Source organism: Microcaecilia unicolor, chromosome 12 (assembly GCF_901765095.1).
Source record: "Microcaecilia unicolor chromosome 12, aMicUni1.1, whole genome shotgun sequence".
In the NCBI taxonomy this organism is placed as follows: domain Eukaryota; kingdom Metazoa; phylum Chordata; class Amphibia; order Gymnophiona; family Siphonopidae; genus Microcaecilia; species Microcaecilia unicolor.
The window spans coordinates 75,720,163-75,743,469 of NC_044042.1; the positions used below are offsets into that span (position 1 = coordinate 75,720,163).

Consider the following 23,307-nt stretch of genomic DNA (forward strand, 5'->3'; position numbering starts at 1 on the left):
CCCCCGAGCCGGTCCCGTCCTGTGCCTCCTCCGTCGAGAGCCAACAGCTCTCGTCTCCTGCCGCTACCCTGCTTTTTTTTTTAATCCATTGCAGCGACGCAGTCAGCGCTTCCCGTCTGCCCTGTGAAGGAGAAAATCGCGTCGCTGGCGTCGGGCCTTCCCTCGTTTTGTCCCGCCCTCTTCTGAGGTAACTTCCTGTTTCCTCGAGGGTGGGACACAATGAGGGAAGGCCCGACGCCAGCGACGTGATTTTCTCCTTCACAGGGCAGACGGGAAGCGCTGCCTGCGTCGCTGCAATGGATTAAAAAAAAAAGCAGGGTAGCGGCAGGAGACGAGAGCTGTCGGCTCTCGACGGAGCACCCCCCACCCGCCGACACCCGGGGCGGACCGTCCCCACCGCCCCGCCCTTGCTACGCCACTGCCCCACCCCACCCCCTGTCATACCCCCCCCCCTCACACACCCCTAAGGGTGTCCTATCCTCCCTCCCCTTACCTTACTATACTGCCCTGGTGGTCTAATGACCTCTTCGGGGCAGGAAAGACCCCCCTCTTTCCTACTTGGAGTGCCTGCATACTGTTCCTTGCTGACTCCGGTCCCGGCGCCGATTCAAAATGACCGCCAAGAGTTGAAGCGGCCTCCTGTCAGCAAGGAACAGTATGCAGGCGCTGGGGGCAGGAAAGAGGGGGCTCTTTTCTGCCCCGAAGAGGTCACTAGACCACCAGGACAGTATAGTAAGGGGAGTGGAGGATAGGACACCACTAGGCCCGCCTGCCCGCCCATTTGTCCGGAAATCCGGACAAACGGGCAGGCTTGCAAAACCTGCCCGGTTGCCCACCATGTCCTCAAAAAGAGGACATGTCCGGGTAAAACCAGACATATGGTATCCATATGTGTAACTACTGCTTATGCTCATCTTATAAACTGCTCTTTTTCTGTGTTATCTACAAGTCAATCACATCTCTGCCACAGGAATCATCCCTTTGTGCACCTCTTCCCATAACATGTATCCCTGTAATTAAATGCAAGAGACTACAAGGCTTTAGGTCACTCTCTCTGATCCTGGACTAATAAGCTCAGGCCTAGATTAACATGACACTGCTCTGATCCTGCAGGGCTGCTCAGAACCTTTATCTATGTAAGAAGTGGTTGTCCTTGAGCTCTGTATTATATTTAGAGATTTCTTGTGTACCATTCCAGTCCTCTCTTTAGGACCTTCTTTCCACTTCCAAACACCACTTTACTCACATCTCTAAGGTTGAAGGTGATTTCCAGGTTGCTCCAAAAGCAATCAGAGAAGGTGGGGTACATGTCCAGCACCTCCAGGAGATCTTCCCTCTGAATCTTGTGCAGGTCACAGTATGTCAGTGCACGGACATCAGCACTGGATTTTCCTGGACGTGCATCAAGGCTGATGGCTTCTCCAAAGATATCATTTTTTCCTATGGAACAGACAGACTGTGAGCTGCAGGGATCAGGCGTGGCCCTTCCAATAGTAAAAGCTAAGAAACAAGAACTTTTGGGATGCCTCATCACCTCTTGCTTAGCCTATTGCAACTTGCTTTTCATAGGTTTCCCACTAAGCCACCTCTTTCCCCTTCAATCAGTTCAAAATTCTGCTGCAGACTTATATTCCGTCAGTGTTGCTATGCTCATATTAACCCTTTCTTCAAGTCACTTCATTGGCTCCATATCAATTTCCGCATATAGTTCAAACTCCTCTTATTGATTTACAAGTAACATAGTACTAGTAGATGACGGCAGAAAAAGACCTGCACGGTCCATCCAGTCTACCCAACAAGACAACTCATGTGTGCTACTTTTTGTGTATACCCTACTTTGATTTGTACCTATGCTCTTTAGGGCACAGACCATATAAGTCTGCCCAGCACTATCCCCGCCTCCCAACCACCGGCTCTGGCACAGACCGTATAAGTCTGCCCAGCACTATCCCCGCCTCCCACCGCTGGCTCTGGCACAGACCGTATAAGTCTGCCCCGCACTATCCCCGCCTCCCACTACCGGCTCTGCTATCCAATCTCGGTTAAGCTCCTGAGGATCCATTCCTTCTGAACAGGATTCCTTTATGTTTATCCCACGCATGTTTGAATTCCGTTACCGTTTTCATCTCCACCACCTCCCGCGGGAGGGCATTCCAGCATCCACCACTCTCTCCGTGAAGAAATAGTACTTTCACTCTGCGGGTCCTCAGTACCTCTCCATTCTTATCTCTCCCTACACTCTTCCCTAGGAACTCCGTTCACTGGGCAAATCTCTCTTATCTGCACTCTTCTCCTCCACTGCTAACTCCAAATTCTGTTCATTTCATCTTGCTGCACCATATGCCTAGAATAGACTTCCTGAGCCAGTACATCAAACTCCATTTCTGGCCGTCTTCAAATCTAGGCTAAACGCCCATCTTTTTGAGGCTGCTTTTAACTCTTAACCCCTATTCACTTGTTCACTCCCCATGTATGTTTTTATCATTCTCATCTTAAATAATTCCCTTATCCCTTATTTGTTTGTCCTGATTAGATTGCAAGCTCTGTCGAGCAGGGACTGTCTTTTAATGTTCAAGAGTACAGCGCTATGTAGGTCTAGTAATGCTATATAAATGATAACTACTACTACTAGTAGTAGTAGTCTTTGGGATTCCGGAATCTTGCTACTCTTTCAGATTCTGCACAGAATCTTGTTACTCTTTGTCCTTATCTCTTATTTTGTCCTGTTTGTCCTGATTAGATTGTGAGCTCTGTCAAGCAGGGACTGTCTCTTCATGTTCAAGTGTACAGTGATGCGAACATCTAGTAGTGTTATAGAAATGATAAATAGTAGTAGTAGTAGTGGGATCAGGGGCGTAGACAGACACCCAATTTTGGGTGGGCCTGGGCCCAAAATGGGTGGGCAGAAGAACTCCACCTCGTCCCACAAGTGCTTTGGTCTCTCCCTCTCTCGTCTGCATGCCATATGATCTCTCAAACATCCCCCCCCCCCCCCCCGCATACCTTTTAAACAGCAGATTTTCACCAGCAGCAATCAGCAACTAATACACACTGCTCATGTTGGCCCCACAGCCTTTCCACTGATGCAACTTTCTGTTTCTGCATAAGCGGGAATACATCAGAGGAAAAGCTGTGGGGCCGGTGCGAGCAATATGTTTCAATCGCTGCTCACTGAAGGCGAAGATCTGCTATTTACAAGGTATGCAGGAGGGACAGTTATTGGGAGTTTTTGGCTAGTGGGTCTTGGGGATCCCTGCCAGCCACATCATAGGAGTACTGCTACTGGGTGGGCCTGGGCCCACCCGTGGCTACTCCACTGAGTAGGATGCATACAGCTGCTCCTAGACTTCCAGCCCACATTTGCTCCATTTATGAAAATTGTTGGGGTTGAAATTCAAAGTGATATAACTGGCCAGAGGAAGTTGTCCTGGCTGGTTAAATCACTTGTGCAGGGATATCCACTGATATTCAGCGGCACTAACTGCTAAAGCCACAGCTGGCTATTTTGTGTGCAGTCAGGGGGAGTTGGCGCTTATGCAGTTGTGTCAATATTCAGTACTTAACTGCCTGCCTTAACTGGACAAATCGGACCACATAAAATACAGTCTTATCTTTTCACTTAGACGGTTAAGTGCTGAATGTCGAACTTAACTGGATAAGGGATAGCCGGCTGCACAAACCCGGATATTTAATGCCAGTGCCTGGACATGGCTCAGCATTGAATATCTGGGCATAACACTGGCAGCAGCCAAAAAATGCTGACCATCACTGGATGAATATTTACTTCATTATTGCTTTACATAACCTGTGCAGATAAAATGATGGAGGAAACACAGGATGTGATCTCCTCTGAACTGATTTCATTAAATAATAGTAATCCCAATATTCACAGCTATTTAGCCAGCCGCTGACCTGTTAAATCACTTACTCAGGGCTAGCCACTAATATTCAGTGGCACTTGGAACATCTAAGTGCTGCTAAATATCGTGGTTAGTGCCAAACTCAAAGCTGGCTATGTTGAGGGCGTTCCAGGGGAGCAGTCAGTAATTGGCCTCTTAAGTGCTGATATTAAGCCCTTAAGTGGCCAGGTTTACCACATAAATGTCCTATTTTTATGTGGTAACCCATGGCTGTTTAAGTGTTGAATATCGATTTAAGTGGCTATGTATTAGCTGGCTTAAAAACTAACTGGATATTCAAAGCCGAAGCACGTGGGAAATCAACTGTTGACTCCAGAAACGAAAGGGACAACCTTGATACTTTAAAGAAGATTTATTAATAAAAAGACTCAACACAGCACCATGTTTCGGCCTATGGCCTGCCTCAGGAGTCTATTGATGACAACTAGATGACAAAAATCTCCAATGTAGTATCTTTTTCAATGCAAAAAACATTAAAGAAGAGTCCACAGAAATGTCCACTTCTCTCGGATACTACATTGGAGATTTTGTCATCTAGTTGTCATCAACAGACTCCTGAGGCAGGCCATAGTCCGAAACATGGTGCTGTGTCAAGTCTTTTTATCAATAAATCTTCTTTAAAGTATCAAGGTTGTCCCTCTCATTTCTGGAGTCCATGGTCGATTTCCAACTTGTTTTCTGGGTTGCTATATCCTGAGGGATTTCCGAGTTCTCCACTTTAGTGGATTTCTACTGATCTATTCAAAGCCGAAGCCTACACAGGTCCCAGCTTTGAATATCCAGGAGTTACACCGTCGGTGGTGAGCAAAATATTTGCCTGATCAGTCTGGAAGAAGGCATGTCCGAGACATCCCCATTTTTTGATTATTGTCACACAGAAAAGTCAGGAACTTTTAATTTTAGAACGTTTTTCTGTTGGGAGTCAAGTAAATTAGCTGTTTGCCATCAAGGACCTGTGCTAGAACTATTCTGATACTGTTATGACCTGGTAGTAGTGAGCCCCTGTGCCCCGACTGAACACGGCTGAGATGGAGTGAAGCCGTACTCGGTCAGGCAGCCAGACAACCCCTAGCTTCACCTGGGAAGCGACCACAGTTCACCGAGAGTTGAGCTCTCAGCTGCAGGTGGCCACCAGGACTTCTGGAACCGGCGGGGTTGCACAGCTGCTGACCATGATGGCAGGAAACAGACACAGTCAAGCACCAGAACTCCAAATAGGCAAGAGTAGTCAAAAATCAGTCCAGGGTCAAGGCAGGCAGCAAACAAGCAAAATCCAAGAAACTAGCCAAAGTCTGGTACACAGGCAATCAGGAACAGAGGCTAGGTGGCAAACAGCACTCCGACAGCAACTCCTCAGAACAACTGAGACCGAAGCAAAGAAGGCCTGGAGGCAGTGCTTTAAATAGTGAAGCAATCAGAGCAAACCAAACTCAGGTGAATCCAACATGGCAGCCCCCATAGGAGATCCTCCCACGACCAGATATGGAGTTCCTTCCTGTTCTCGTTTAGACAAGATGGCTGCCCCCTCCTGAGCTAGCCAAGATGGCTGCTGCTCTTGCTCCAAGCCGGATGACGGCTGCCGGACTTAGGAAACTGAAACAGACCCTTAAGACTGAACCTTGTCCCTTTTGGATGGAGCTGCAGAATGACTTAGCCGGGAGGAGCATCGAACAGGTGATGGACGTAACAGATACAACCATACTAAGGTTTTACTTCAAAATAGATGTAAGAAATAAATTATACCGGTCCACTTTTATAACAAATCATGGTTATACCACACTGACGTTCACAAAAGTAAACCTATATTAGTCATAGAGCCTAATTCTGCATGTTTGAGAAAGAAAAGTTATGCAGAAGACCAAGGCAGAAAAGAACTGAACTGAAAACTAGATATTCATTTTAATTGGTAAAAAATGAAAAGTAAGATCTAGAGAGAAAGTAAGGAAAATAATGAACAAAATCTAGAGGTAAATGAAACAAAGAAACCTAAAAGAAAACATGAGAAGCATAGAATTTTGGAAAACTGGAGTACGTACCCAGAATTGCCACCACAATGTCATCCCTCAGAATTTCAATTGAGCCCCGGGAGATAAAATAAAGCGTGGTCAGGACATCGCCGTAGTGCACAAGTGTGTCCCCAGGAGGGGCATGAGTGGTTTTGAACTTAATGGCCAGAGCTCGTAGGCAGCCCTTGGTGGCCCCATGGAAGGCCTTGCAGTTCTGCAGAAGGGTGCGGTTTAGATGAAGACAGATGTCGGCCTGGAGACACTCAGGGAAGCCCTTCAGCACCTGAAAGGGCAAACATTTCAGCCATACGACACAACTACTTGGGCAAATACAGATCCTTTAGCTAACCCAGTTACCTCCTGGCTACTTAGACTCCATCATCTCCCTTGTCCTTAGTCTTGCTCTCTATATTTGTCCCAAATAAGGTAATCTATGCGGAACTGTCTGGATGATATACTCTGCGCTGTTGTACATCTTTAAAATGGCAGCACATGATGAATGGCTTTGAACAATGCAAGACATTCAACGTTAAGTCAATACACCTTGGTGCCATTATAAAACACATCCAGAAAGAATATTTCTGTAAGCATTATAGACCTCAGGTACTTACCGCATTCATGTCAATACCATTGGTGTACGACCAGGCGTGCTGAAAATACTCTTCCAGCCGCTGGCGCAGTGGATTCGGGATCTGGTGGAACCGGATGAACTCTTTCACCCTCAGCATTTGAGTGTGGTACCGAGCAGTGCCTGAATACAGCCGCTGGATGATGGCAGAGACATTTCCAAAGATACTGGCATACATCAAGGCTGAAAGGAAGAAATACAACCTGACTGTCAAGCACAGGATGGTGCTGGATGTCTTTTTGAGAGTTCAGCCTCTTGAAATAAAACCAGAAGGGTGAGCAAAGGTCACTGTTATAGATCAAGAGTTTTTTGTACTTATCTACAGATCAAGAGCTTCTTTTACTTATGTTAGCTCCATTAAAAGGGAATGGAATAGCAGTGAATGTGCAGGAGGACTGAGTGTTCCTGTGGTATGTCTTTATTGGACCAGCAGGGATTTTTGGGATGCAGTGTTCCTTTAAGCTGGCGTACAGAGATAACACACTCAATAGATGTACAATTGCTAATCTCTGTGGGATTGCCAGAGACAGGTTACCTTGCAAACTCAGTCCCATATTTCTCCCAGGTAGATGATTTCATGATATTACGATAGCCAAAATTTGCCTATATTGCAGGGGCAGTCGCACAGGGCCTCGCAATCATAGGGGCTCCGCTTCTCTGGCACATCTGTCCTCCTGTCTTGGAACACTTCCCTGCTCTGTACCTTAATGTGCATCCACATTTCAGTAGAGAGCATCAGGCAGCGGCAGCGATTTTCATATCCTGTCAGCTGCTAAGCCCAGAGCCTCCTCGCTACTGCGTCCCGCCCCCTTTTGATGTCACTTCCTGCTTCAGGATGCAGCAGCGAAGAGGCTCTGGGCTTTGCAGCTGATGAAATATGAAAATTGCTGCCACTGTCTGTCGCTCTGTAAAACGTGGTGGATGCATAATAGGCTGAGATGTGGTTCCGAGAGTTCGAAACCTCCTTTTAAACTGATAAATTATGGCTTATGGTGGCAGGCATGGGTGGGCGGGGGGGGCAGATGTAGGCAGGAGGGCCCACTGAACTGGTCTGCACAGGGCCCCGCATTTACTAAGATCGGCCCTGCATAGCAGACACATGGAAGAGTATGGAATAGTGAGATTAGATAAGCATTGTGGAACACCCACCAGAAAAGCTTTGAAGGTGAGAGTTAAGAGCTTGTGGATGATTCATTGCTCGATAGGGAGCCAGTGATGTTTCTGAAGCAAAGGTGAGACACAGTTAGATTTCTTAGCGTGACAAAGTAGCTTAATTGCAGTGTTTTGTAGCGTTTGAAGACATTTGAGAGCGCAGTGAGGGGATCCTAGGTAAATTATATTACAATAGTTGATTCTAGAGATTAATAATGAAAGGATAAGTGAATGAAATGCATCATGATCAAAAAAACCTTCTAATTAACTGTAGCTGCCGAACAAAACATTTTTGCATATATTAGATATTTGTGAGGAGAATGTTAAAAGAGAATCCAAAAATGACACCTAAGTAGCGGAAAGAGTCTACTGGTAGGATAGTATTCCCAAAAAGATTTAAAGGGGTGATTGGGTCGGGCAGCCTCCGGTAAACCAGCATGCTACCGTGCTTACTTCAATAATGCCCCAATCTAGAGGCTGACCGAGGGAGGCTGAATTTTGGTTTCGGTTTCAGTTACAGTGCCAAAACGGGCCCAGAATCCTTTTTCTGCCTGATTTTGGCCAATAGGCTATGGCCATAGTTTCAGTTTCGACCAAAACTGACTGTGTGTTTTTGGTGGAAGCCAAATATTTGTGCTTTGTCCTGTTTGTCTCCCTCCCAGGGGTGGACTGACAGGGATCTGGGCCCCCAGGCAATGAGGGTCCTGGGCCCCCCACCTCTGGGTTCCATATCCCTCCCCCTCTGCCCCTGGGCCCCACATCACTTCCCCATCCCCAGATCCAACATCTTTCTCCCACCCCTTGATGCACCATCTTTGCCTCCTTCCTCCCTTCCCAAGTCCAACATCTCTCCCCCCTCACGAGGTCAACATTTCCCCCTCTCTCCTCTCTGCCCCTGGATCTGGCTTTCTCTCCTTGTGTTTACCTCAAAAGTTCCTTTCTCCATACAGGACCCTGGCTGTCTGCCACTGACCGGAACCTCTCTGCCATATCCCACCCTTGCGGAAGCTGGAAGTGACATCAGAAAGGGGCGGGCTGTGGCAGAGAGAAGGTTCCTGTCAGTAGCAAACAGCTGGGGCCCTGTACAGAGAAAGGAACTTTTGAGGTAAATGGGGGGGGGGGGGGGGTAATAGAGGGGGAATGCTGGATCTGGGGACAGAAAGAAGAGAGATGACAGACGTGGGGAGGAAGTACTGGGCCCCCAACTGCACTAGGCCCTTGGGTACTGCCCAGTTGCCCGAATGGTCAGTCTGCCCCTGCTCTCTCCTCTCCCCTCCGAACAGGAGTTGATTGTCCCTTCTGCCCACCTGTAGGTGCCCCCCTTGGACCTATCTTACAATCCCTGGCATCTAGGGGTGTAGTCAGGGCAGGAGTGATCCCAGGTGCTCCTGTCCATGCTGGTTCTGTTCTCAAAATGGCTGGCATTACCTCTAGTGGCAATCTCACGAGACTGCCGCAAAAGGTCACAGCAGCCATTTTGAGAGCTGATAAGGGCAAAAGTGACTGGGGATCACTCCTACCCTGACTACACAACTACATGACCAGGGATTGTAAGGTAGTCTGGGGTGGGAAAGCTACTCTTTGCATTCTTTTGTTGTGTGTTTGTAATGCAATTGCAAGTAATGCAGTTATGATCTTACACAGTAGTTTACACGGTAAATAGAGTTTTCAAATAAATGCTTTTGATACAAAAGTTTAGCAGGAATTTAAATCTGTAAATTTGGGATGATAAGTTCTTTAGGATTTAGCCTCTCTGTGGAGATATGACATCAGCTGTCACTCCAAATGTGGCTCAAAGTCAGGCTTTGTAAAAACTTAGTTTCAGTTTTCATTAGCTGAGGTCCACGTGTGCGGAGGCTATTTTGCTTGAAGGTAAAATATGGTCTTTCAATATTTAAATTATTATATATGTTCTGGCTTGGATATTATTTGGGTGATTCTAAAGAATTTCCAGGCTCTGTTAGGTAGAATGAAGATGCAGCATTTTAATCAAACTTGTGGCATGCAGAAGCTAGATTTTACGAGAAAGGAACCTGCAGCCCAAGTATTGGTCAGCTTATACTGTTAGTAGAGAAATGATATTACAATGAAATGAAGTTTATATATTAGAAAATAATTTGAGAACTGTATTGCTCTTGATTGTAATTTTTCAGAGCATATAGCCCTCACATTCAGTGACATCAATGGGCTTTTTTTTATTCTGGATTATACCAGGGGCGTAGCCAGACTTCGGCAGGAGGGGGGTCCAGAGCCAGAGGTGAGGGGGCACATTTTAGCCCCCACCCGCCATTGTCAACCCCCCGCCACCAACTTTGACCCCCCCCCTCGCCGACGACCCTCTCGACCCCCCCTCCTGCCGCCAACCCGCCATCACCTTCTGCTACCTTTGCTGGCGGGGGACCCCAACCCCCGCCAGCTGAGGTCCTCTTCTTCCTTCATTCTGTTTCTGAGTCTGACGTCCTGACGAAGGGAGGACCTCGGCTGGCGAGGGTTGGGGTCCCTCGCCAGCAAAGGTAGCAGACGGTGATGGCGGGTTGGCGGCGGGAGGGGGGTCAAGAGGGTCGTCGGCAGGGGGGTCCAGGGCCAAATCTATGAGGGCCCAGGCCCCCGTGGCCCCACGTAGCTACGCCCCTGGATTGTACATCAGGCTGGTATAATGCCTGCAGTGTTGACCAGCGTCTGGACTCCTTTACCCCATTTTAGTAAGAATCTATATCATGCTTATTCTTAATCAGTTTTATATCTAAATACAAAATGGGAAACATCTCAAGGTTACTATCTCTTGCTACCAGTGGACAGTTTGGGTAAGCATAGAAAGCTGGTAATCATGATTTTCTTTTCACACGTTCACACAAAGTTCTTGTCTCAGAGGATGTTTAACTACATCTGCATTGACTTTGGAGCCTAAATGTGCCAGTCTTATTGAGAAGTCCTTGTTAAAATGGCCCTCCCAGTTGCCAGCCTGTGCCTGCAGTTCCTGGAACTGGAGGGTAATAATCGCTTGTGGGTTTAGCAGAGGGCTCCTAACTGCAATGTCTGACAATCCCCAGTGGGCCTTATTGGTTCATATTCATACAACTAGGGTTACCATATGGCTCCAGAAAAAGGTTGAGCCAGCCTGGGTTTTACTTCTATTGCTTTCAAATGGAAGCAAAACCCGGACTGGATCAATGTGTCCTCCTTTTTCTTCCCACAGAAGCTGGACCACAGAGGGGCAATCCCTCTCAGTCAATGTAAGCTCTTCGTCCTCCAATGTCTCTCAAAGGGACCCATGCCATTCTGGCAAATTTCCCGTTGTCCACCTGTCCGAACCCACAACGGACTGGGCATCCTAGTCCCTCTTCAGGTCAAGCCTTGGGCTTTTCATGGACCTGGGCCGTTAATGAGGAAGGACAGTACCCCTCTTCCCTGGAGTATCACTGACCCCTATGACTGAGGAAACAAAAATGTCTGGTGAAGTAGTGGCATTAATTCCAGGGAAAAAGACCCAGGGAGCTTCCTGTCCCAGACGCTCCCTCTGATTCTTCCTGGGGAACTATATCAGCCCCCTTCCCTGCCCCCTCTGAAGTCAGCATGGGCAAATCAATCAAGGATAGTGCTGTAGAACTCCCTGCTTGCAAGATAGCAGCCATTCCTGCTCTACCACAAGATGAAATGGTGGTGCATCCTCCATCAGCTCCAACCTTTTTTCTCTCTCAGGAGTCAGTCTCATGTGAAGCAGCCTGCACCACTGCCCCACCATCAAACAAGCCACCCAGACTCATATTTCCCCAGAAACTGCCACAGCAGGAGCAGCACATGGCATTTTGAACCAGTGATCTATTGGCAGCCTCTCACACATGCAGACACTATCACTGAAACTGCCTGAACTGCTCCTCGAATGAATTTGGCTGTGAACCTCCCACTGTCCATGTGCTGCTCTCTGCATCCCAAATATGATCTCAATCTTTCCCTTTATGACAGCATGCCACACAGGAGCTCCCTCCTGCAGTGGAACTGAACACCTCATTGGCAAACACTCCTCTCCCTGGCCCATTCCTCAGAACAATCTATGCACAAGAGGGAAGGTAAAGGAGGAGCGAGAGGGAGTGAGGGGGAAGGGCCTGAATTCCTCCATTCCCCTCAGACTAGGTAGACTTCTAGATCTCCTACCTGACTGGACTCTATCAGGTAACCAGTTCTCCAACTGGGCCCACCTCAACCAGTATCAAAAGAATATCCATCAACCATCTGCTGGAGACAGAGAATAGTGTGCAACATCTGGTTATGCAGGGCAAAACCCAACCGATGTGGACTGGTCTGCTGGACAATAAGGGAAAGGGATTTATAAAGACATGCGGAGGGGCATAATCGAACGTCACCGGCGAAATAGATCACCGGCGATCTATTTTGGCGGCGGCGCAAGAGCTGGCTGGAACCGTATTATTGAAAAAAAAATGGATGGCCATCTTTTTTTTTGATAATACGGTTTAGCCTGGCCAAATGCCAGAGTTCGCCGGGTTTGAGATCACCGGTTTTGTTTCTCAGCGATAATGGAAAAAAATGCCGGCCATCTCAAACCCGGCGAAATCCAAGGCATTTGGTCATGGGCAGAGCCAGCATTTGTAGTGCACTGGTCCCCCTGACATGCCAGGACACCAACCAGGCACCCTAGGGGGCACTTCTAAAAATTTTTTAAAAATACAAAAAAAAGCTCCCAGGTGCATAGCTTCCTTACCTTGGGTGCTGAGCCCCCCAAATCCCCCCCAAACCCACTTCCCACAACTTTACACCATTACCATAGCCCTTATGGGTGAAGGGGGGCACCTACATGTGGGTAGAATGGGTTTTGGAGGGGGGGGGGTTGGAGGGCTTAACATTTACCACCACAAGTGTAACGGGTAGGGGAGGGATGGACCTGGGTCTGCCTGCCTGAAGTGCACTGCACCCATTAAAAACTGCTCCAGGGACTTGCATACTGCTGTCAGGGAGCTGGGTATGACATTTGAGGCTGGCAAAAAAGTGCTTTATTTTTATTTTTTTCATGTGGGAGGGGGTTGATGACCACTGGGGGAGTACGGGGAGGTCATCCCCCATTCCCTCCAGTGATCATCTGGTCAGTTGGGGCACCTTTTTGAGGCTTGGTCATGAAAATAAAAGGACCAAGTAAACCCGGCGAAATACTGCTTAACGCCGCTTTTTTTTTCCATTATCCACGAAAGCTGGCCATCTGGTAGCCATGCCTATGCCCGCCCATATCCCTCCTTCGCTTCGCTGGCGACACGCCCCTTTGAACTTTTGCCGGCGAGGCGACAGGAAAGCGGCGATGCTGTCAAAAAAGCAGCTTTTGATTATACCGATTTCACCGCTTTTCCAAGATCACCGGCCATCTCCCGATTTATGTCGGAAGATGGCCGGCGATCACTTTTGAAAATGAGCTGGTTAGTCTACTACTGTATTTGTATGGCAGGAAGCCTGTCCTAGCAAGCTCTCAAAAGCAAATTTACTAAGCAACAGACACACATTCAGATCAGGTGTCAACTGGTCACAAGGACAGAAGCAATCAGTGCCACTGGCACGTAAAGTCGGAGGTCAGAGAGCACATACAGTTAAAACATGCCACAGTCACAATGGCAGTAGTACTTACAGCCAATCAGCATAACACAGATAGAGAATATCTTCTCAGAGTTGGTGTTGGGTGACACATTCCCAAAGCCCACGCTGGTGAGGCTGCTGAAAGTGAAGTAAAGGGCTGTCACATACTTGTCCTTGATGGAGGGCCCTGAAGAGCCATCACTGTCATTGTAGCTCTTCCCAATCTGGTCAGCCAGATTGTCCAGCCAGCCTATCTTATGCACCATGTAGGGACGCTCCACATTGCCGATGGCATACCAGATGCAGGCCAGCCAGTGTGCGATCAGTGCAAACGTGCACATGAGCAGGAAGAGGACAGCGGCACCATATTCTGAGTAGCGGTCCAGCTTGCGGGCCACCCGTACCAGCCGAAGAAGACGAGCTGTTTTCAGAAGGCCGATAAGGGTTGTGGTCTTCAGAAAGAGAAAAAGAGGCAAGAGAAGCAAAAAGTGTGTAAAGAGCATACAAGCCATCTAGCTCCTTGCCCATCTAGCTTTATTAAATTAATTTATTATGTTTTTGCCTGGCAGTTTCCTCCTACTCCCTGTCAGATCATTGCTACGGCTCTGATCTGGTACCTTGGACCTTCATTCACTGCTGTATATGGATTTTTCTCCCATTTTATTTCCCCTCCCAATTCACTTTAGCCCAGTCATTGCAGCAACGGGCCTTGGCTAAGGGTCAGGTACCTTGGCTCCTTCCAAATCCCTAAAATCATGGACCCTAAAGTGCCATTACATGATGACTGACTCCCTATCCCCAACCCATCTCTCTCCACCACTAGGAACTGTGAATGATGCCTCTGCATCTAGAGCTTCAGATTCTTCTGACAGGTTGATCCAGGGAGTTATGGTTTTGCTTTTCTTTCCGAGCCAAGAACATTGCATAGCATTAGCAGTAAATAGAACAGAAAATGAAAACATATCTAAAAGGAAAGAAGGCACAAATCAAATCCACAACAACAGTTGTATTTATCGCTCTCAATAACCTCACACTTTTAGCAGGATAGTTGGAGAAAGATCTAGGACTATTAGATGGGGGAATTTTTTTGATCCCTTTATGGGAATCTTTTTTAAATGCATCTTCACTGCTTTGTTAATTACACAGGTACAACTTTCATTTAGGGATTATTTCACCCCTAATTATCTTAATTGCTGATGCTGACCGGTTAAATAATGCTTAACCAGCTATCTGCCGATATTCAGTGGGGGATAACCGGCTATCCTACTACTACTACTACTACTACTTAACATTTCTAAAGCGCTACTAGGGTTACGCAGCGCTGTACAATTTCACAAAGAAGGACAGTCCCTGCTCAAAGGAGTTTACAATCTAGAGGAGAAAAATGTGCAGTCAATAAATTTGGGGCAGTCTAGATTTCTTGAATAGGGGTATAATGGTTAGGTGCCGAAAGCGACATTGAAGAGGTGGGCTTTGAGTAAAGATTTGAAGATGGGCAGGGAGGGGGCTTGGCGTATGGGCTCAGGAAGTTTATTCCAAGCATAGGGTGAGGCGAGGCAGAAAGGGCGGAGCCTGGAGTTGGCGGTGGTGGAGAAGGGCACTGAGAGGAGGGATTTGTCCTGTGAGCGGAGGATTCAGGTAGGGGCGTAAGGGGAGATGAGGGTAGAGAGGTAATGAGGGGCTGCTGAAAATCCACAGATAGCGGCCAGTGGACAACCAGTTATATCACGCGATATAACCAGCTATCCGCCAATGTTTAAACCAGGTTTGGCGGTCATTTTTGGCCCCATCAAACCCCGGTACATCTTTGGCCAGTTTAAAGATAACCGTCTATGTCTGAATATTGACATAGCCGGTTATCTTCAAACCTGCTGAGTTAGTTTGCTGTCCCCGACCTGCTCACTTTTTAGTTGGGTGGTCTGAAGGGGTATTCAGCGGCTGAGGGGATATTCAGTAGCACGTGGCACTCTCTGGCGAAGTGCCACTGAATATGCTGACTTAGGTGGCGGGAAGTGATTTAAGCGGGCAGGAGAGGCCCCTATCTGCCTACATGTTTCTAGTGGTAGTACCATGAGAGTATCGCTAGGGCACCACTGTTTTAATAGCCAGAGCCAACAAGGCAGGACTAAAAAGGGGCCTACTCCAGCCCCTTACCACTATACACCATAGATCCCTCTGGGTAAGCCCTGGGAGTTCAAGAGGGGTTATACAGAGGACTAGGGTGTGGGCAGGGATTCCTGTATCAACAAGGATTGGGGGACTCAGATTTGGGGTGGGGTGGGGATCAGAGGGGACAGTTGGAAAGGGGATTGAAACCTTGGTGGGGTGGGGGGATTGAGTGGGTGGAATCAGAAAGGGGGGGTGATCGGACATGGAGGGAGGAGTAATGGGATGATTGGAAAGAGGTGGTCGCTGATGAATGAGAAGGGATCGAGGGGTCCAGAAAGGGGGGAGACATTGGATTGGCAAGTTACCAGAAATTATGTGGGTGCAGCCGATATTCAGAGTCGGCACCTGCATAGTTAAGCGGGTACAATTAGGAGTGCGGTCCTATATGCAGGCACTGAAACTGAATATTGCTGGTACCTGCATATCTGCTGGTTCCTCTTCAAAGTGCCACTGAATAACAGAGGATAGATAGCCCAAGTGATTTAACCAGGCAGAAGCCTCTCCTGCAGGGCCGCCGAGAGAGGGGGGCGGGGGGGGGGGGGGCCAAAATTCCCTGGGCCCGGGCCTCCAAGGGTGGCTTGCGCTGGGGTCTCTCTCTCTCTCTCCTGTTCCTGACAGGACCCGAGTGATCACATCCCGACAGGAGCAGGAGATAGAAAACTCTGGCGCCGGTCTCCCCTCAGAGGCTGGGGAGGACCCGGAGGTTTCTCCAGTGCTGCTCTTCTGCCCAGCTAAGCGGTTGCTTTTCCTTTCAGGCACGCATGCTCAGTTTTGAAACTAAGCAAGCCCTAAGAGGAAAAGCAGCCGCAGGGGCAGGCAGTCAGAGCTAGAGGAAGAAGATGTCTTCTGCTGCGGGGCCTGGGGGAGGTTTGGGGGGCTCAGCACACAAGGTAAGGGAGCTATGTACCTGGGAGCAATTTATGAAGTGCACTGCAGTGCCCCCTAGGGTGCCCGGTTGGTGTCCTGGCATGTCAGGGGGATCAGTGCACTACAAATGCTGGCTCCTCCCACGACCAAATGGTTTGCATTTGGTCGTTTCTGAGATGGGCGTCCTTGGTTTCCATTATTGCCAAAAATCAGAAACGACCAAGTCTAGGGTAGACCATCTCTAAGGATGACCAAATTTTAGGATTTGGGCGTCCCTGACCGTATTATCGAAATAAAAGATGGACGTCCATCTTGTTTCGATAATACGGGTTTCCCCGCCCCTGGATGGGAACGTTTTGCGAGGACGTCCTCATCAAAAACTTGGATGTCCCTTTCAAAAATGCCCCTCTAGACTTCTTATTTTTGTCAAGGGCTATTTTGTAACAAGGCTATTTTGTCCAGGTACTTATGTCAGGGCGCCTCATTCTGGATATCTTGTGCATTCAAAATACGGTTGAGAACCACTGTGTCCATTGGGCCTTTCCAAAACTGCCTCAAACTGCTGCTAATCCACCTCATACCTGTCATCCTTCTCATTTTTTTTTGAATGCCCACAATATCCCTATTTGAAATAGAAAGTGCCATGATAGCCACCACAGAAGTGGCTGCCCACATGTTTCTCAAATGCTGGAATTTTGGGATGCCGTTTAAATGAAATGCATGACAGGAAGGTACATTATTATACTGGCGCTCAGTATTAACAGATTTATTGTGACAAGATTTCAGCCCTGGGAATAAGCAGCATATATTTGAGATATCTTGTACTAAGCCAGTTGCAGGGCTTCATCCATCACTATTAATGGGACAGGCAGAGAATGCAGCGAGTTTGCAAAGTGGCAGACAGAGAAAACAAGATTATTTGTTTTGTTACAATCAAACCCCAGCTCCATCCATCCTAATGCTACAACAGATTCATAGAAATGCGCTGAGGCATTGCTTTCAAATTTCTACGGGCACAAGCTGATATTTCCATCCTGACCTGTGACGTTAAGGTCTCTGCATGAGAAGCAGGGGCAAGTCTCTCATGTCATCTACAATAACATGCCAAGGCCTTGGCCATGTCTAGTGCAGAGTAAACTTCTCTGAGCACTCAACCTACTACTACTTATCATTTCTATAGCGCTACTAGACGTACGCAACTTCATCAACAGACTGCTCTAAAGTGGATGATAGGAGTATCAGCAAGGTAGGGGCAGCGTTTTCCTCCCTGGGCTGCTTCTATAATAGGACTTAGCCCGGCAGCCACCTTACACTTCAGCCTGGTCACAAATTAGCCAGGGTGCTCAACTGAGGCCAAGAGCCAGCAATGAAGGGCAGAAAAACAAGGTTTTCACTCTCATGCAAGTGACAAGCTCCAGCACCTCCCCCGCTCTTCTGAGTACTTTCAATAAAACACTTAAGGGGCCAGTTCTATAACTTTTCACCTCAAGTTAGGCATCATGCTGTCCCCACCAGAGACACAGTAGCATAGATTCATGCATGTATTCTCTTGCTCTTCAGTCACACTTCCACATGTATGAACTCTCACTCTTCAGATACACACATGCATGCAGGCTCACTCTTTAGGCAGCCATACAGGTAAGAACAACTGGGGCTCTCCTTCTACAGAGCTTCCTGAACCTGTCCTGGTAACCTCACAGCTTTTCAGGATATCCACAATGAATATGCATGAAATAATTATGAATACCAACTATATATAAATTTATCTCACATATACTAATTGAGGATAGCCTGAAAAACCAATCAGTTGGCCTAGGCAAACGTAAATTTGTGGGGCTCCTACCACAGATCCCCATTTACTTCTTTTATCACCCCCACCCAATTCCAAATCACTCTTTCCATGTCCAACCCTCCCCACCCCAAATCTTCATTCATGATTTTTCCCATATACTTCACATCTCCAGAAGTAGCCTATGGAAAACTGTGGGTCCTAGTTTTGGGTGTGGCATCAGGAACAGATTGGACATAAGCATGGTGACTCCACAAGCCCATGCTCTGAGTGGAGTGGCCTAGTGTTTAGACAGTGAGCTGAGAACCAGGGAAGCTGGGCAAGTCATTTTCAACCTCCATTGCCTCTGGTACAAACCAGAACTATCAAGAGTGAGATTTAACAGCTATTTATTTATTTGTTGCATTTGTATCCCACATTTTCCCACCTATTTGCAGGCTCAATGTGGCTTACACAGTACAGTAGAGGCGATCGCCAGTACCAGTATGAACAAATACATAGTGAGGTTATGGTAGCGAATGATCAAGTGTGGTAGACACATTGGGGGTCATAAGGAGGAAGAGTATTAAGCCTATGTGTCTGAGGGGTATATTTACAAAGTTTTATATATGATAAAACCTCCATAAATCGAAGGAACAACAGGAACTTGTATGTAGCTTTCTTTGGCACTTCTGAAACGATACAGACAGAGGAGGCAGTATTAGGATAATGTTTGTCCAGGTAACTTAGGGCCTCTTTTATCAAGCTGCACTAGTGGCTCCTGGTGCGGTAATGCTGACAAAGCTGGTCGATTCCTTGGGCTGAAAACTTCCCTTCACTTAATATGCGCACAGGTAACATAGGAACATAGTAAATCATGGTAGACAAAGATCTGTACGATCCATCCAGTCTACCCAACAAGGCAGCCAGAGTTGTACCTGTCACTCCATGCAGGTTACATCTACAGATTAATTTCTACCTGTGGATTTCTCCACTGTAGCCAAAATTTCAAAGAGAAGCTCTATCTATATACAACTTTAGTAACATAGTAGATGATGGCAGATAAAGACCTGTTCGATCCATCCAGTCTGCCCAACAAGATAAACTCATAGTATATGGTATGATATGTATACTTGATCCTGATTTGTTCTTGCTATTTTCAGGGCACAGGCCGTAGAAGTCTGCCCATCACTGGCCTTGTTCTCCGTTTACGGAAGCTGAATCTGTCCAGTTATATGATCAGGGCACAGACTGTAGAAGCCATCACTGGCTTTGCTTCCCAATTACTGGTGTTGCCATCTAACCACTGCTAAGCTTGTTTGGTTCCACGCCTTCTGTACAGGATTGTCCCCATCAGACACAAAGAAGCACACACACATGCTCTTCAGTTAGTAGCATACCAAGGGCAGGGTGGTGGGGGCGGTCTGCCCCAGGTGCAGGGGATGCACAGAACAGGCGCGCTGCTGTCAGCTCTGCCAGTCCCCTGCCCTGCCCCCTCTACCTTACTTCCTGTTCCGGGGCAGGGGACCGGCACAGCTGACAGCCGCGTGCCTGCTCCACACACCACTTTGCTGGGAGGAAAGATCTGGTGATGCGCTTCAGGGGTGGGGGGTGACGTGCTGGGGTGTGTGATGCACATTGGGGGGGGGGGGGGGGGGTGCAGTGGTAATCTGCCCAGGGTGGCGAACAGGCTAGAAACTAGCTAAATTGCTAGTTTACTCTTTCCAAAAGTACTAGGACTAGGGGGCACACATTGAATCTACTAAGTAGTAAATTTAAAGCAAACTAGAGAAAATATTTCTTCAGGTATACATATGAAGTATCACATACCATGTGTAATTAGTTTATCTTATTGGGCAGACTGGATGGACCGTACAGGTCTTTATCTGCCATCATCTACTATGCTACAATGTTCATTCAACAGGTAATTAAACTCTGGATTTCGTTGCCAGAGAATGTCTCATGTTTACACACATGCATGCATGGTCCTATTCTTAAAACCTACATACATACACACACACACACACATACTCTTGGTTTTCAGATACACACATGCATGGACTCTCAATCTTCAGATGCCAATGTATGTATTCTGTCACTTTTCAGACAGTGCCCCCCCTCCAAATCAACTCTGCCCACCATCATATAAAATTCTTGCATTTGCTGCAAGCTCTTTTGCTGAGCCTGCAGGAGCAGATCCCTCGTACTTTCCCCATTCCTACACCTTTTCACTAGTTCCACTGGCTTTCTCCAAGGCCTAGCAGAGCTCAGTTTGCCCCCGAGTACTTACAGCTCACCTCTTTCTCCCTGTGACTGTGAATCCTACCACAGTCTATACACTGGAAGGACTAAACTGAAAAATATCCAGACTTTTTAGCAGGGGCGTAGCCAGACACCAAAGTTTGGGTGGGCCTGGGCCCAAGATGGGTGGGCAGAAGAACCCCGCCTCATCCCACAGATGATGTGGTCTCTCCTCTCACCTGCATGCTATATGGTCTCTCAAATATCCTCCCTCTCCTGCATACCTTTTAAATAGCAGATTTTCACCAGCAACGGGCAGCAACTAATACACACTGCTGATGTTGGCTCCATACCCTTCCCTCTGATGCAACTTCCTGTTTCCACCTAGGCAAGAATACATCAGAGCAAAGGCTATGGGGCCGGTGCGAGCAGTATGCATCAGTCACTGCTCACTGCAGGCGAAGATCTGCTATTTACAAGGTATGCAGGAGGGACAGTTGTTGGGAGTTTTCGGCTGGTGGGGCTTGGGGATCCCTGCCACCCACATTATAGCCATGCTGGTACTGGGTGGGCCTGAGCCCAAAACCACCCAAGCCCACCCTTGGCTACGCCACTGCTTTTTAGCCATCCTTCTGACTTTGAAAGTTAATTTACAAATCTGTAGAATCCTGAAAAATCCAGATAGTTATGATATGATATGAGTCTTATATCCTGCCAACTCCCACTGGGGTGGTTCAATGCAAGTTACAATAAAAAAAATGAAGAAACAGAAATGATTAACAGCAATACTTTTGAAATAAGTAAGTCTTCAAATTTTTGCGAGAACTCAAGTATGCTGGCATTCTTCTCAGTGAGATCGGCAGAGAAGACCAGATCTTAACAGCCTGTTAAGGAAATGACAAGTCTACAGACTTTTTGTATTTGACACCCACTACAGTACAGTACAGTACAGAAGGCAGGAGTATCCTGATCTGGAAAAAGATGGAGATAATGGAAATGCAAATAATTTAACCAAGTACTCTGGGCAAGATCCTTCAAATATTTTATAAATCAGACAGCAATACTAGCCTTCTAAGTCCTCCTGCAGGTCTGACAGGGCTCATCTAAACTTTTGAGCCCTAGGTTTGCCAATGCCTTATCACCAGGACAGGTTTGGGAAGGCCTGCCTCACAAGCTTAGCTAAGATAGGTTTTCTTATAGCTAGGAGGCATATCCCTCGCCTTGGTGTCCAAAGGCTGCAGGTTCAAATCTCAGTCCTCCAACTGGTGCACTGTGAAACCCTTACATAGCAAAAGCCACCTATTTCAGATAATAGAACTATCCATGACAGAATCCAAAAACCAATTACACCCTAACACAAAACTCCCCTGATCAGACCCTCAACACACAACAGAACCTAACAGAAATGTACAGCAGAACACAAGCACATAAGAAATTACCGTCTTCTCATTTCTGTGCTTACCTCATCCGACCCTGTCCTGAAGATGAGCAGATCAAAAGGGATGGCAGCCACCATATCAATAAGGAACCAGCCCTTGAAATAGTGGATGGCAATTTTGCCTGGGTGGCTGACCACCTCATCATTGATGTTGACATAGGTGGTCCTAAAGTTAATGATAATGTCCACAATGAACATGATGTCTACGATTAGGTCAACAATGTTGAGGGGGTTGCAGGAATAGCCACACGCCCAACTCTTCTCCTCTTCCTGGTCATTCAGCAAGAAAGCAGCAGAGTAGGGGGTGAAGATGGCTGTGTAAATGACTAAAAGCAAGATGAGCCAGTCCCAGACTGCCTTGAACGGGCTGTAGTGAAGGATGGTCCATCGATGGATCCTGGGAGCCTGCAGCTTGTACTCTGGTAAAACATCAGCTCCTAACGACAACACCTGTAGTAATAACAACAAAAAATTTCTATAAAGCTGAGCAGGAATTATACACGCACGGAGGAGGAATTTCATAACGTGGCCTCTATGAAAAAAGTCAATAAAGGCACTTACTTTATAAAGGCAATGAAAGCCTATGTAGTTTTATAGAATAGATTCTCGGAGCTGCCTGCAACAGTGCCCAAATTTTCCTGCACAAATGTACACTTGCTCTGAAGAAAGCGTAAATGGCTTCATTTCATTTATTTGATCTTATATCCCACATTATCCAAATCAGGTTTACATAAGAACATAAGCACCGCCATACTGGGAAAGACCAAGGGTACATCAAGCCCAGCATCCTGTCTCCGACAGTGGCCAATCCAGGCCTCAAGAACCCGGCAAAAACCCCAAAACAAAACAAAAATTTAAATTAATAATGTTCAATGGACTTTTTCTTAAGGAATCTGTCTGTCCAAACCTCCTTTAAACTCAGCAATGCCAACTGCTGTCCCTACATTTTCCGGCAACGAGTTCCAGAGTCTAACTACGCGCTGAGTAAAGAAAAACTTTCTCCTATTTGTTTTAAATCTACCACATTCTAGCTTCATCTTATGTCCCCTGGTTCTATTATTGTTAGAAAGTGTAAACAAACGCTTCACATCTGTCCGCTCCATTCCACTCATTATCTTGTAGACTTCTATCATATCACCCCTCAGCCGCCTCTTCTCCAAGCTGAAGAGCCCTAACCGTCTTAGCCTTTCCTCATAGGGAAGTCCTCCCATCCCTTTTACCATTTGGTTCTATGTGGCTTACAGTGTAGCATGTACAGTTGAGTTGGTTTACATTTGAGGGTCCTTTTACTAAGGTGTGCTGAAAAATGGCTTGCAGTAGTGTTGGTGCGGGTTTTGGGTGCATGCCAATCCGTTTTTCAGTGCACCAGTAAAAAAGCCCTTTTTAAAATTTCTGCCGAAAATGGACATGCGGCAAAATCAAAATTGCCGTGCATCCATTTTGGGTCTGAGACCTTACCGCCAGCCATTGACTTAGTGGTAAAGTCTCATGCGGTAACCGGGCAGTAATGACCTATGTGTGCCAAATGCCACTTGGCACACATA

General features: G+C 47.1%; 1 protein-coding gene across 1 annotated transcript in view; it reads right to left on the reverse strand.

Moving 5' to 3' along the window:
• The window catches only part of KCNH6 (potassium voltage-gated channel subfamily H member 6), a 124,571-nt gene that overhangs the window by 28,801 nt on the left and 72,463 nt on the right, over positions 1-23,307 (reverse strand). Inside the window, exons 5-9 of the mRNA XM_030221117.1 lie at positions 21,788-22,213; positions 13,333-13,732; positions 6,538-6,737; positions 5,957-6,209; positions 1,247-1,440 (exon numbers count right to left, since the gene is read on the reverse strand). Coding sequence (XP_030076977.1) covers positions 1,247-1,440; positions 5,957-6,209; positions 6,538-6,737; positions 13,333-13,732; positions 21,788-22,213 — 1,473 coding nt within the window. The remainder of the gene's footprint in view (positions 1-1,246; positions 1,441-5,956; positions 6,210-6,537; positions 6,738-13,332; positions 13,733-21,787; positions 22,214-23,307) is intronic.